Source organism: Pleuronectes platessa, chromosome 9 (genome assembly GCF_947347685.1).
Source record: "Pleuronectes platessa chromosome 9, fPlePla1.1, whole genome shotgun sequence".
In the NCBI taxonomy this organism is placed as follows: Eukaryota; Metazoa; Chordata; class Actinopteri; order Pleuronectiformes; family Pleuronectidae; genus Pleuronectes; species Pleuronectes platessa.
The window spans coordinates 12,950,864-12,965,664 of NC_070634.1; the positions used below are offsets into that span (position 1 = coordinate 12,950,864).

The following is a 14,801-nucleotide window of genomic DNA, read 5'->3' on the forward strand; positions in this document are numbered from 1 at the left end:
AATATTTTTCTTATTTTAGATATTTTTCACGATATTCAAGAATAATCTGGAAATGTGTTGAAATATCAAAGCGAATTTCGCGGACCCCCTGCAATGCCGTCGCAGACCACCAGGGGGCCGCGGAACCCTGGTTGAAAACCCCTGAGCTAGAGTATTGCACTTGCCAGGATGGTGCTTGGGAGGAATCTTCCACACATGTAAATTAAGGGTCAGATCCATTTTGACTTTCTCACAATATATTTTATGACAAATAAATCATTGAGGTTATCAGACCACTTCATTTTTTCTTTTAAATGCCTGCTTTAAGAACTGGACAATTATAGTCATCATGGATGTTTAGCCTTAGCGGAGGTGTCTTCTGCTCAGAGGTGTGTACAGTACAATATTTGCTCGAATCCAGTATAACCTGGATTTAGAGGTTGCGTCAGAGGCCTTTCACCTGCTTGTTGATAAAATCTCTCAATTCAAAGCAGGTCACTGTGCGATAAGAGGTTAGATAACAGTATTATCATGATAACATGTATCGTGCACAGTCACACAACACTCCTCCTCTGTGTCAGTTCAATCTAATACTAATGCACACAAGCCGGCCGAGTTCTTTTATTGTGAGATTCTATTGTAGCTGTGGTTTAAAGTCCAAGAAATTTACTTCAATTTTCTTTTTTTATTGGGAGTATTACCTGAAGTAAACTTACCACAACCTTTCATTGAAAGTTTGTTGTTTACTATAAAAACCTAAGTAATACTGACACCATTTTGTAGAAAAAAACAACACATGTAAATTTAACAACGCTCAGCTGCCACATACAAACATGACAAACATCTAATGTACATTTTACATTCTAAGGAATCTCTCATTAAATGTAAATAGTGGTGTACAATAGTGAGCTAAAGATTCTCGTCAACATATATCGTTAAACCAAATAAACATCCTTGATGATACAATCAGGTGCCCTTTCTCTTTTCAACATATCCACTTGATTTAAAAGGAGCCACATCAACCTCACATTGATCAGTGACACTTAGTTTTACAGTTGAGTTTCGGTCCAACATCTTGTCTGAAGGGGGGCGTGTCCTCGTGACCAGCAGGTTGTTGACAGCGCCGCTCATCTGCCCTTCCTCTGAGGACACTGGATCTTGTAGCCCACCCTGTAGGCCTGCAGGTACACACGTGCCTGGTTTATCCTGGAAACACAACCACGCAGCAGACACAGCTTTGTCACACTCTGATATGAATACACCATGATGTTATTAAACTTTTTAGATGTTGGAATCATGGTCCACAAATTCTACTGTAACACACATCTTACATTTGTCACTTCCACCAAGGAAGTCAGGTTTTTACCACCTGCTGTTGTTGGTTGGTTGGTTGGTTTGTTAGCGCAGTTACACAAAAACTAAAGGACAGCTGACCAGGAAACGTTGTGGAAGGACACAGGATGGGTAAGGGATGATCCCATTACATTTCGTTGCAGATCTGGGGTGGTTTTTCTTTCTTTAACATTGCAAAATAGCGTCTTTTTCTCAGAGAATCATTTTGATATTGATAATTCTGAGTGTATGCAATTTGGTGTGGATCCATATAAAAAATCTGAGTCTACTCTAATTGAATGTGGTTTCACACAGGGTTTATAGACCTTGGCTAAGGCATGCACTCTACTCACTGCCATTCTAGTTATGCCATAGTTTTTATGACCTTGGAAAACAATATGATTTTTGTAGTAGTATTTTTATGACATGTTTAATGTACTTAATAAGTAGATACGAAGATCAAAGAAGTTTTTAGAAAGTTATTGTAACATTTTTGTGATAAAACACAAACCACCTGGGACCTCAACCAGGCGAACACTTGAACTACTTAATGCCAGAGGAGGCGAAAGAAAAACATGTAACCTGTATTTAGTGCAAAGCTGAACTCCCAGGGGTCCACAGCGGTCAACGTAACTCTCCCTAAACGCCTTTCTCACTGCTCGAGCCATACTGACCACCGTGGTGACCACAGGACACGTCCTAGAACACAAACACACAACTCTGTATCTGCAGGTCAAAGGATTTAACAACCATTTATTACAAGACTCACTTTTGTCCCGATCTGTTGTTTTAGAATAGACACAGATTTTTTCGGGGTTGTTTTAAAAAAAAAAAACTTCACACTCGACATTTTTCAACTGCCAAAGAGCAAACTGCCACAATAACTAACAATTGATCTGGAAATGATCAAGCCTTTCCCATGTATTTTAGCAAGCGTCTTGTATTGAGACCATTAATTGATTAGCAGTTGACCCTAACTGAAGATCATTATGTATTTGTGACTGTGTTGTTGCTACTCACAGTCGCTCACAGCGCAGGCCTGCGGTGCCCTCTGGACAGGTGCACGTGTTGTGAGGACTGCAGGTGGCGCCGTGTTGGCAGGGCGGCACACAGGGTATGGTCACCGCTGCAGACACATCACACAGAGAGAGTGTGAATGCAATGCAAAGGCATGCACGCACACAAACACACACTGTGATGGGACATTCTGTGTGTATTAAATATGCTATTACACACACACACACACACACACACACACACACACACACACACACACACACACACACACACACACACACACACACACACACACACACACACACACACACACACACACACACACACACACACACACACACACACACACCTGTTTCACAGAGGCTCCCAGTGAATCCTTTGGCACAGCGGCACCTGTTGAGGCCCACACACACTCCTCCATTCTTACAAGGTTTCCGACACAGAACCGGTTCTGAAGGAGACAGGAGAGAAAACACAGTCTTCTCCTAAAGCTCAGAGAGCAAACACACTGTGAAGTTTGTCTATCTACTGGTATTTCAGTGGGAGCATGAATTGTGTCTCTTTTACATTAATACATTAATATGGCCTCAGGGTTACGGTAGGCAGTGGCCAGGTTATTTTCCAGTTTGTATTAGAGGTAAGATGACCTTGGGAGGAACCTCTAGTCATTTCTTCATTTTTATTTTTGCAGGCAGTAGCTGGTGCTACACTTGCTCATGTACAGAGCGCCACTGACTGGCTGCCTGGAGAACTACAGTTCATAAGACAGTTGTTCCCAATCTTTCTGACTTGTAACTAGTTCTGCTTATTTATAACTTGGGCTGAAACAAACTATAAATTGCTGATTATGGAACCAACGTCTGAACACCATGTCAATTTGAAACTTGTTCAATTGTTGACATTTATTAGAAATATTAGATGATGAGGATCCTAGAGATATTCAGTCATAAAGGACCATGAAAAGAAAGTAATTGTCAGTTTAGAGAGGTTGGAACTATTTATCAAAAATATATCTGTATTGACTGATTTACTTTCCTTAATCCCAAAACAAATTCATGCAGCTCATCACAGTAAAATTCGAAGTAATGTGGTTTTATTTCAAACAATGTCTTCTGCTCTACATAAATTAGAGCAGGAAGGGAACAGCACTCATAACTTGTATTTTTGAAGACTAGTTTTTATAAGTTTGTTATAGATTACTGTATTTAATTATTTATGGGTTTAATTATATTGAAACACTGGTTTAAATCAGTCATGTACAGTGCATACTAAAATGTTTTAGTTTGCACCAATGGACACATGCAGTGACAATGTAAGAGTGTGTAGAATCTCACCTATCTGGCAGCGCGCTCCTTGCCATCCATCAGCACACGCACATTTGTTGACATCCACACATCTTCCACCATTTTTACAGGCAGGAGTGCACAGGGCTACAGAACACACACACACACACACACACACACATACAGATTTAACCCATATATCACCAGGCAGTGTTGCTAACTAGCCCAGAGGCATGAAGGTACAATTGACAGATCTTTAGTGTTATTAAGGTAAAATGTTCTGGTGTTTTTCTCACTCACGTAAAAGGCACTGTTGACCGGTGTAGTCAGATGGACACTGGCAGGTGCCAGGCTCCACACAGCGACCCCCGTTCGCACAGGGCAACTCACACACCGCTGACAGGATGAATTTCAATTGAACTATTAGCAAACCGATACATTATTTTAAAAAATAAAACAAAAGTTGAAAAATGTATAGAATAGGAGCAACGTGTAACAACACAGTACTTCATACCTCGAGGTAAGAGTTGGTGCCCATAGAACAGGACTCAGAGTTTGCAGTGAAGAAAATGAATATGATTTTCATCCTTTATCCTGAAGTCATATTACTTTCTTCCTTATCAGTGTTTTTTGTGCTGTCTGTTTTTGTTTCCTTGAAACCAATCTCTGTGTTTGCAGACAGTGACACTACCTCTGGAGTGTGTGTCACTCTTCATTAACCTTTGTGTCAGAGGGGGTTTACCTGTGTGGCAGCCTGCTCCGGTCCAGCCGGGGGGACACAAACAGTTGTTCCAGCGCATACAGGTTCCTCCATGGGCACAGGCTGGAGAGCACATGGCTGAAACACACACACCAAAGATGGTTTTCGTTCAATTTCATCCATCTATCAATCATACTAGCTCCCTTTAAGGGTCCTATGATCCCCCATGTAGAGCAGTGCAGGTTTTTACCGGAGCAGCCCACTCCAGGGTAACCCGGGGGACAGTCACAGCTGTTTGGAGCCACACAGACACCGTAGTTCTGACAGCTAGGGTCACACACAGCTGGAAGAGCAGAGTCATATAAGCATTAATAGATTTAATTTAAAGAAAATATTTAAAAAAAAGTTACATTTAATGATAGTATCTGCCTGATTCTTTGTGATGACCAATGTAAGTTGACGGACTCACGCTGGCACTTGGTGAGGTCATCGGTGCGAGCTTCATACCCGTCCCGGCAGGTGCAGTAGAACCCACCAGGGTGGTTCACACAGAGCTGATCACAGCCCCCGTTTGTAAAGTCCCCGCACTCATTCACATCTCATGACAAAGGACATGGAGAGAAAGTTACACAGATGGAAACGTCTGGACCGAGCGTCCACAGAAGCCTGGCAATCAAATTACGATTAAAGAAATCTTGGCCCTGGCTGAACTGTTCAGTTTCTATCACTTCATTTTAGTTCCCTTAAAAGTCGTTGAGATTCTAGCAAAACTTTGAGTTCAAAAATATAATAAGATGTATAAATAAACAGCTTCATTTCAGCGACAACTCTAAATATACACGATCCGAGCAGCGAGTTAACAGAGGTATGGTGCCGGTGTGAGGAGTGACATCGAGGTCTCACCCACGCAGCTCCTCAGGTCCTCGCCCAGCTTCCAGCCTGTTCCACAGCTGCAGCGGACGCGGCCCTCAGCCCCCACCGCGCACACGTGGTCACAGCCGCCATTTCTCAGCTTACAAGATGAAACATCTGCTCAGGTAATTAAGAAATTACTTCAACATATATCCATCATCTGAAAAGACTGGTTTGCATTAGTTGATCGATAGATGAATGATCAGCATCTATTTCGATAACTGATTAATCTGTCAAGTAAAAGTGACCAAAACTCCCACAATTTAATTTGTCTTATTTTATAGCCAACAAACATCGGTGAATTTTCTTTATATGATTTAAAAAAATAATCTGACAGCAGTCAACAGTTTACTGAGAGACCTACTGCTGCAGGTGTGGTTGTCCCTGTCCAACAGCAGAGGGGGAGGGCAGTGGCAATCATGTCCTCCTGGAGAGTTGGTGCAGGAGTGGGAGCAGCCGCCGTTCTGGAGTTTACATTCATCAATGTCTGAGTGCATGCACACAGACACACACGCACAGACACACAGACACACAAGGTAAACATGTTTTTAGACAGAGGACACAGTACATTTCCTGTGCAAGATGTCCGTAACTGAGTCTGGCTTCATGTCATTTTACAAAATGTTCTCCTAGGAGACCCAGTCATTTCCATGTGGTAAAGATGTTCCTAAACTAACACACACACACACACACACACACACACACACACACACACACACACACACACACACACACACACACAGAGACATGTGTATTCTGTTAAATGGCCAATGTTCATACGGCTTTAATGACAGAAAACGAGTTTGTAAACAGCAGAGGAAAACGACAGAGTGTCGGTGAGTGACTGACCCACACAGGTGCGGTGGTCGATGTGCAGCTGGTAGCCAGGCCTGCAGGAGCACTGGAACGATCCAAGAGTGTTGATGCATATGTGCTTACAGGTCCCATTCAGCGTCGAGCACTCATTCACATCTGTGGAATCACAAACATGTGTTTAACTCAAAACCAAATATGGCTCTGTGTTCGAGCTCATTCAGTTTAAGCTGTTTGCATTTCAAGTTAGCACTTGTTTCGAGAGGCTTGGACCAGGTGTGTGGGGTTTGCAACAGGGAAACTGATTGTTGCCTTAAGGGACCATAGGAATCCCTGACTTTTGAGTATGATGCTCTGGTCCTGGGAGACATGATCTCTTTGCTGCCCTCTGGTGATGAGCTGCAGAGTGATTTTGAAGTCCCCTCCACCTGAGTGCAGACTACAGGGATGAGGGCCCCTCTTGTGAGGCAGAATAGAGAATATATATTCTTCCACAGGCTGCGAAGGTAATTACAGTTGGTTATGGTGTGTCTGCTGTATAGACACATCTAAACTACTGTGCCTTCATATAGGCACAGTTCGGTGGAATGGTACTTCTACAGCCTCCTGAGCAGCTGTGGATGAGGAGGAACAGTGGGTACTCAGGTCCTCCACTAACCACAGCCTGATGTTTAATCCCTCCCGTCCATATGTCGATGTGCTGTTGGGAAAAACACTGAACCCAAGTTTCTCCCAGGTCAGCACCAGTGCCTTGGTGCTCTAGGCTAGGTGTAATCTGGATGTGAACCTAAAATGGCCCATGTTGGAGATGGTGAATATGGCCCAAGTAATTGTAAACAACCTTTGTGACCTTTGGTTGACATGCGGTTGTACTATGTCTTACTTGTGGCCCAGATCTGGCAAACAGGAGCGGACCGCCTGAATGCCATCATTTAATGAGGTATTGGCCAAAACATATTTTCTATAGAGGAAAGACGATGATACTGACAGTTTTGTCTGCACAACTTAATGTCAGCTGCTTTCTGTGAATGGCTCAACAGCTGACCTGTGTTTTACCTGTGCAGTTGTGTCCCTCCTGGTCCAGCTGGTATCCGGACCCACACTGGCAGCTGTAGCCTCCGGCCTCGTTGGTGCAGTTGTGTTCACAGTGTCCGTTGTTCAGTGCGCACTCATCAATGTCTGTAAACAAGGACAACCCTAAAGGACTGGTGTTTGGTGAGCATGTGGCCAAGCGCTGCTGGCACACACCAATAATTGTTGACATGATCACAAGGATCGCTGGCAGACACTTAACGATACTGAGCCCCACTTGAGGCACGCACACATGGAAAAACACACAAAAACACACACAAGCACACACACACATACTCACTGCTTACCCACCAAAACAAGAGTATCCATCCCCATTGAAGCCCTGGTAACATTGGCAGAAATACGAGCCAATGATGTTGCCACACCGAGCGTTGGTGTCACACCCGTGACGACCAAACGCACACTCGTTGTCATCTTGAAAGAAAGAGCACATGCTATTATTTACAATTTCTTTCAAATCAGATTCAACACTCAGCCCTTTTCTATGCCCCATCCGGGACAGTTTTAATGGAAGACATAAAAACAAGGATTAGAACACACACACACACACACACACACACACACACACATACACACACACACACACACACACACACACACACACACACACACACACACACACACACACACACACAAGGAAGCTGAAACAGAGTTTTCCCAGGGAGCGACGTCAGCCCTAATTGCTTACCTTCGCAGTGTGTGCCGTTTCCCCGGTAACCTGGTTGACAAACACACTTATAGCTCCCAAGCGTGTTCTCACACACACCCTGACCATCGCACACCGCAGGACTCTCCGCACATTCGTCCACATCTGGGACAGAGAGACAGAGAGGGAGTGGTTCTTAATAAATAATGATACATTCTATTGTCAAGGTCATCCCCCCCCCCCTCAATTTCAGTTACTAAAGTAGTCTCATGTCACCAAACCTCAATCAAGTCCTTATAAGGCTCAAGTGGTGTGAAATGTGGCCCCTCAACACAATGAGAAGCGTCTAATTACAAGGAAATCTTGTCTTTTCCCTGCTCTCTTTTATTAGAGAGAATTGGGACGATTTACCGATGACAGGAATAAGTCCTTGGAAGATTGATGACAAAAGGTTTGAGAGAACAAAAACAGAGACAAACAAAAACAGAGACAAACAAAGCAGGCTGGAGGCAGAGCAGCAGATTAAAGCTCACTATTGCTGCAAAGAATTCCTTCCTGTCAGCTGGAGTTATGGACTCCGGGGCAATCTCGGTGTAACATGAAATAACGTGTTAATACCAGGTCAGATCTGACCCTCGGTCTGCTCCTGCTGTGCTGAGGCTCCACTCACCGACACAGGCGGGCGCCTCCGCTTGGAAGCCCGGCTGGCACCGGCATGTGAAGCTGCCAGGAGTGTTCACACACACGTTTCCCAGCTCCCGGCGACACAGCTCCTCGAAGCTGCACTCGTCCACATCTGCAGTGAGAGAGAAACCAACCAGCAAGAAGCTTTAAACAGGATTCATCAGTTTGACAGTCATGGAGGTTACCATCACATTTTATTAGTTGTGGTTTAATTTGGGGAAAAGATTTTGTGTGGTCTGATCAAATTTGAACAGGAGAACAGCAAACTGCTCATTAAATTTGTTTTCCGATTCTTGCTCAGTGATAGAGACTAAAATCGCAACTACTGTGGATCCATATCCCACAGTCACATAAAGCACATGTCAACATCAGCCTCACCCACGCAGCTTTTTCCATTGAGGGCGATGACATATCCTGCAGGACACAAGCAGGTGAAGGAACCAGGGGTGTTCTGACATTCAGCCTCCCCCTGACAGGCCTGCAGACCCGTCACTGCAGCCAGAGCACACTCATCTATATCTGAAGGACACATTAGGCACACATTCATTAAAAACAACACACAACAGAGGATGTGTGGTACGGATTCATCTCGGACACTCTCATTTCAATCTTCTCACACACATACCCTACATTCTTTCTGCACACAAATTAGAGTCAAACCAATATGGCTTTTGCTGATGCCGATATTAGGGAGAAAACTTTTTTGATACTGACATCAGCTGATGCATATATTTAGATAATGTCATGATTCCTGAGATGCATATTCAAACCTTTATAACAAATATTGTAATTGAGGCTAGATTTTTTGAAATTGCAAATGCGTTTTTGCTGAAGATGTAAACATGCCAATACCAGTGTGTAAGTAATTGGCTCATATCATCCAATTTTATCAGCCATAGATGCCAAGTTCTACTACACACACAAACACACACACACACACACACACACACACACACACACACACACACAGTACTGACGAACCTTGGCACCCTCCAGCACCCATCAGGTAACCACGGCGACAGCTACACGAGTAGGAGCCGGGGGTATTAGTGCAGCTGGCATACAGACCACATGGTCCTTCTCCCTCACACTCATCAATATCTGTGGAGCAGAGTGAAAATAATGTTGAACTGAGGGCACTGTGTTGCACATGAAAAATGTGAAACATGTTCTGGTGTCGTGTAGCAACAGGTGCTGTTCAGAAGAACAATATTTATTATAGCGTTGTAATATTAACGGATATTTCCTGGAGGGAAAGTTGTTTTAGCTTTTTCCAATGGCCGGCTTCTTTCTCCACATTAAAAACACATTTCCCACAACATCCTTACACAAAGTGAACGTTCTCTTAGGGGAGCAGCATTTTGGAAATATTTTGTCTGTTGCCTGTTCACTCACTGCGTCAATATCTTTACAAGATATGATGTAAATGGTTTAAATGCAGAGTGCAATGTCTTTACTAGATATGATGTAAATGGTTTGAATGCATAATGTTTTGCTGTTTATCAAGTGTTTTGTCATAAAGAAGAATTTAAAACCATAATCTTCACTCAGGAGCTAAATAAGTCATTCATCAGTTTTAACCAATATGAATTTCCTTTATCTTGTGGTCCAGCTGTACTGGTTTCTGCTGCTGATTCTCTCCCTCCTCACCTTCACACCCAGCAGCTCCGTCCAGAGTGAAGCCCTCAGGACAGGTACAGTTGTCACCAACCTTCACCATGCCAGATGCAGGACAGCCACATCCAGAGCTGCTCTCCAGCAGAACCTGGTTTCCTGGACACTGAGGGGCTGGACTGGAGCTCGGAGAAGTTGTGGTTGTCAAGAAAGTTGCTAATGTAGCAGAAAAAATATGCAATTTTAGGGAGAAAACTGAAAAAGAAGTCAACACAAAATGCAGAACAACAACAACTCACACGTGGTGGGCGTGTTGCTCGGCGTCGGTTCACTGAGATATCCGATTGCATTTTCAACCACCTGTTTGTGAACCAGAAATGGAGTTTATTTGATGGCGTCGCCCCCAAAAAGGAACATGTGTAACTTTGCAGATTCTCAGGGAATTTCCTCGCCCACTAACCTGGATCTGTGTGATCTCCTCTGTGTGCTTCAGGACCTCATTTGCATTTTCCTCAGGGCTGCTCAGAGGCTCGGCCGCAGACAAACCCAGCAGCAGGGCTGACAGGAGGGTCCAGATGAGAGTCATCACCTGAATCTGTGTGGAGGAGAAGGAGGTGCTTTGACTGAGCCATCGTTAGCAGGGACAAACAGATCAATGAGATCAATGACTGAGAAAGGAGAGCTTCAATACTTAACAGGGAAATCCCACCCATGTGGACTGTGTGTGTGCAGCAGCAACATAAGTCACACAGTGCATGTCCAGGCACGCAAATCAACAGAGGGGTAAGAGCACCCTGTTATTAAGTGAACATCAACCCCCTGGGCTGTCTGCACAGAACAAAAGAAACTTACAGCTGCTTAAATGTGCAGACACCAGTTTTAGATATGGTCAGCTGGATTTTGTCTCATTTTAGTGTAATGTATGAAAAGAGGTAGTAGCTGAAAACCTTTTGTGGAACCTTGTATACTTGTGAAGACAGCAGAGAGACTTGTGTGGGACTAACTTAAAGAGTAGTGAAGCGCGGTAAAAGTAACACACTCGATTGAGCCGACTTACCCGGGTTCGATGCACTCTCACTCGGAATCTGGGCTCCAGGAAACAGAAACAAATAGAATTCCAGATGTCGAGGAAAGAGTCACTCTTCTAACCTCTCCAGATGTGGACTCACAGTCACACTCACTCAGCCGCAAAGCAGCTCTGTGCTATTAAAGGAGGGGGGGCCCTGTTCACCACAGCAGTGACTCCACATCCTGTTCAGTACCGTCCCATTCCACAAATCCCAAATCCCCTCTCACACACACAGAGAGAGAGAGAGAGAGAGAGAGAGAGAGAGAGAGAGAGAGGGGGGGGGGGGGGGGGCTGTTGCATGGTGCCCCTGCTCTGAATCCTGCAGGAGAGGTGAACAACCACTCAGCAGGCGAGGTCACAGAGACTCTACCACAGAGTTCAAAAGGGGGAAACATAAACCTGATCAAAGAAATATTATTATCTCCAAAGAGATATGATGATGATGTTGGCAGCAGGGTGCAACTCTTGGAAGTTTGATTTTATTATATGTTCGCCAGTGCAAATTTCATGTTACAGTTAAAAAAAAACTGAATTCAATTTAGTATTTTCTAACTATGTGTAGATTTCTACTCCTTTTGCTTTGGGATTGAAGTTCAACGTAGGGATAAGAGTAAATATAGTTTTTCTAAAGTCTAATTAAGACCCTCAAGGCCATTTCAGTTTTGTTGGAAACAACAAAGAAAACCGGTCTCTCTACTAATCTTTTACTTTTGTGACTTCCTCGCTATTGGCCTTTGTTCATGTTTTCAAATGCAATGCAGTTATGTCATTGATTTAGTTATTTGTATTGTTATTTTTTTCTACCATCAACCTGCCAGGGATGGAAAATGGAAATCTGCATACATGGTTAAATCTGGCACTTTTAGGTGATGGACTTAAGTCTGTATGCAAATAATGTGCGTTTTCCTTTTTAAATAAATAAACCACAAGAAAAAAATAACCTGAGTCAACTTTATAAGAAGGCCTTTTCCAAATTGGTTCAATATACCAGAATACAAAAATATGGGGTCTGAAGGATTGTGAATTCATCCACAAAGTCATTCTGTACATTATATAAATAGACATATACTAGGCAGCAGAGGAAGCTTCATGTATGTCACCTCAGTTAAAGCAAAACAAAACGAGAGTGAATAATGTATAACAGTGTCATGTAATAGAAGCTTACTCTGTACTACAGATAAACTCAAAAATAATTATGACTTTATGCATTTTAACAACCGTTCCACACACAGTGAAAAAGAGAAGGAATCACACAAGATGTTCAGAAAAAAGACAAATCTCACTGATGTTTCTAAAATGTTTTATGAATAAATATAATCGCATGCACCTCCAATGACTCTCATGACTTTTACACCTTTCACCGCAGGGTCCACATCCAGCTGATGGTGACACTGCAGCTGTCGAGAGCCAGAGTGACGTGAAGTGAAACAGGTTCTTTTTCCAACACGGCATTAACACATCACAGGAAGAGGCACAAGAAAAGCAACAATATCCAAAACGTCACAAGAGAGAAAAGGTGACTATAAAACAATGGTCTGGCAGCAACTAGGTTAAACATTTAGTTTAAGGCAAATGCTTCATTGACGTAAAAGAGACGTCATCTAAGAAGATGACTGTGGATGGTACAGAAATGTGTATAAGCTTTATTCTTGATGAAGTTAGAACACATAAAAAATACAAATGCTAATCAGATTATGTCACAAAAGGCGATCTACCATAAAGTTTAACATATCATTATTTGTAGGACCATGCAGTTCAAAGCACTGTACAACATGCTATAAGGTGTATTCTTGTATTAAAGTGTAACTACAGGATTTATGAACCAGGGCCTTATGTTCCCCTGGACAAAGAACTTCACGTATTCGTCTACGTCAAAGCACGTCCACTAAAGTGCTTGTTTTTGCCCCTGCCGAGCTCAAAAGTGTCTGACAACATGAGATTAAATTCCTGAATAGCTTAGATCTTTAGCTAGAAACAGTCATTATATCCCTGTGTTCAAAGCTCCAAACTCACTTGACAAAAACTGTTATTTTACATGCAGCACACGTGACCCACTGCTGCCTCCATTGGTTGGTTTGTTTGTGTAACTGTGTGACTTTTACTGCTGCAGGACTTATTAAAACTCTTTATTTCAGTGACAAACCTTCACAAACACTGACAAACTGACTGAAGGAGGTCAAAAGGTTCTGCAGTCAGACTTTTTAATGTAGGTTAAATATATTCTTTTCAGTGCTGTGCTGAATGGGAGAGGCCAGTGGAGATGCTTAGATTTCATATGATATTTTCAATGACTGGAGTTGACCACATGACATAACAGAACACAACACGCTGCATTGAATTTAACCTTTTAAGTATAGACAGTGACGTGGTTTCAACAGTGTATCATCGAAGCTCAACAGAAAGCAGGTTTTCATTTCAAACAAGCAAACAAACGAACAAACAAACACATGTATTTATTATTGGGGCTGCACACGACACCACTGTCAACAGAGGCCTTTCAATTTCACCTTGATCCTCACTGTGATTTAATGAATAAATAAATAAATAAATATCACTGTAAAGCGTAGACATACTTTCAGTTAATTTCTGTATGTGCTGAGCAAGTTTTCATATGAGTTCATATGAGTCACTTATAAATCTTAGTTACAGCCTAATAAGAAGCTGTGTACCTTAGATATCACATTCATGTTCATTAGGAAGTGCGTAATGCTCCGTTTTGTAAGATTGTTTGATTATTGATTTAGGGAAAGTGGGTCAGGTGCAAAGATTAAGCTGGATGTTTATGTATGAAACTATTAAATTAACCAGATATCTTGAGAAACTCTTGGAGAAGGGGGAAAAAAGCTCTTTATCGAGTCAATTCACACATATGTAATAGTTCTGTGAGTGTAAGTTCATTAGAATTGCTTCTGATTGTGGATTTCTTCCTTTTAGTTTGTCTTCTCTTTCTTCATGCATTTGTAAACAAGAGGCATCTTGTGATCCCAAGAAGGAAATATATGTTCAGACAACCTCAAACATCTAGGATAATGGAAATGAAAAGAATGGTACTGTAGACTATTTGAGCATCAACATAGTGGCCTTGATATACACATGAGACAAGATATATATATATATATATATATATAATTTCAGCTGTTGCCTAATGGTAGACGTTCGATTGAACTTTTGACTTTCAAAAGTGTTTTTACACCATGTGCATTAAGGTTTGAATAGACTTTCTCTTCTAGTCTCGAGAGGCACTGGACCATTAAACCTACTCAGAAAGAAATGAAATGCAGGTGGATGAGCAACATTTTCACATCACGTACTTCTTAAAACGCATTTACCTCTCTTATTTAACTTATTTAGTGTGTTGATTTATTAGGGCCCGAGCACTGACAGGCACTGACAGACAGCGAGGCCCTATTGAAATTGTAAGGATTATTAATATTATTCAGGCAAATGAATTGGCTTTTTGAGGGCTTTAAGATGCTAAATTTCTTACAAAAATTTGCAGAAAATTAGAAAGTGATGAATTTTTACGTATTCTGTAAGAATTTTTAATGTGCATCGCAAAATGGCTGACATTACTTACATTTTGAGTTCAATTCAATTTTCTAAATTAATTTGACTAAATTTTCTAAATTTGAATAAATGTAACTTAGTATAAATATTTAT

General features: G+C 42.1%; 2 protein-coding genes across 2 annotated transcripts; both read right to left on the bottom strand.

Annotated features, from left to right (window-relative positions):
• Positions 1 to 702: 702 nt before the first annotated feature.
• Positions 703 to 4,123, bottom strand: LOC128448161 (wnt inhibitory factor 1). The gene is made up of 7 exons (XM_053430724.1): positions 4,114 to 4,123; positions 3,912 to 4,031; positions 3,663 to 3,758; positions 2,678 to 2,779; positions 2,332 to 2,437; positions 1,894 to 2,010; positions 703 to 1,185 (listed from the first exon to the last, which is right to left on the bottom strand). Exons 1-7 carry the CDS (start codon positions 4,121 to 4,123, stop codon positions 1,107 to 1,109), a joined length of 630 nt encoding a protein of 209 aa, XP_053286699.1. The 3' UTR covers positions 703 to 1,106.
• A 108-nt stretch (positions 4,124 to 4,231) lies between these two features.
• On the bottom strand, positions 4,232 to 11,348 carry LOC128448162 (latent-transforming growth factor beta-binding protein 4). Its single transcript, XM_053430725.1, has 16 exons — positions 11,130 to 11,348; positions 10,533 to 10,667; positions 10,372 to 10,432; positions 10,109 to 10,288; positions 9,440 to 9,559; positions 8,837 to 8,977; positions 8,445 to 8,570; positions 7,817 to 7,939; positions 7,420 to 7,542; positions 7,093 to 7,215; positions 6,073 to 6,195; positions 5,588 to 5,710; positions 5,215 to 5,340; positions 4,781 to 4,909; positions 4,562 to 4,654; positions 4,232 to 4,449 (listed from the first exon to the last, which is right to left on the bottom strand). The coding sequence occupies exons 2-16, from the start codon at positions 10,656 to 10,658 to the stop codon at positions 4,232 to 4,234; spliced, it is 1,935 nt and encodes a 644-aa protein (XP_053286700.1). The 5' UTR covers positions 10,659 to 10,667; positions 11,130 to 11,348.
• Between the last annotated feature and the right edge of the window lie 3,453 nt (positions 11,349 to 14,801).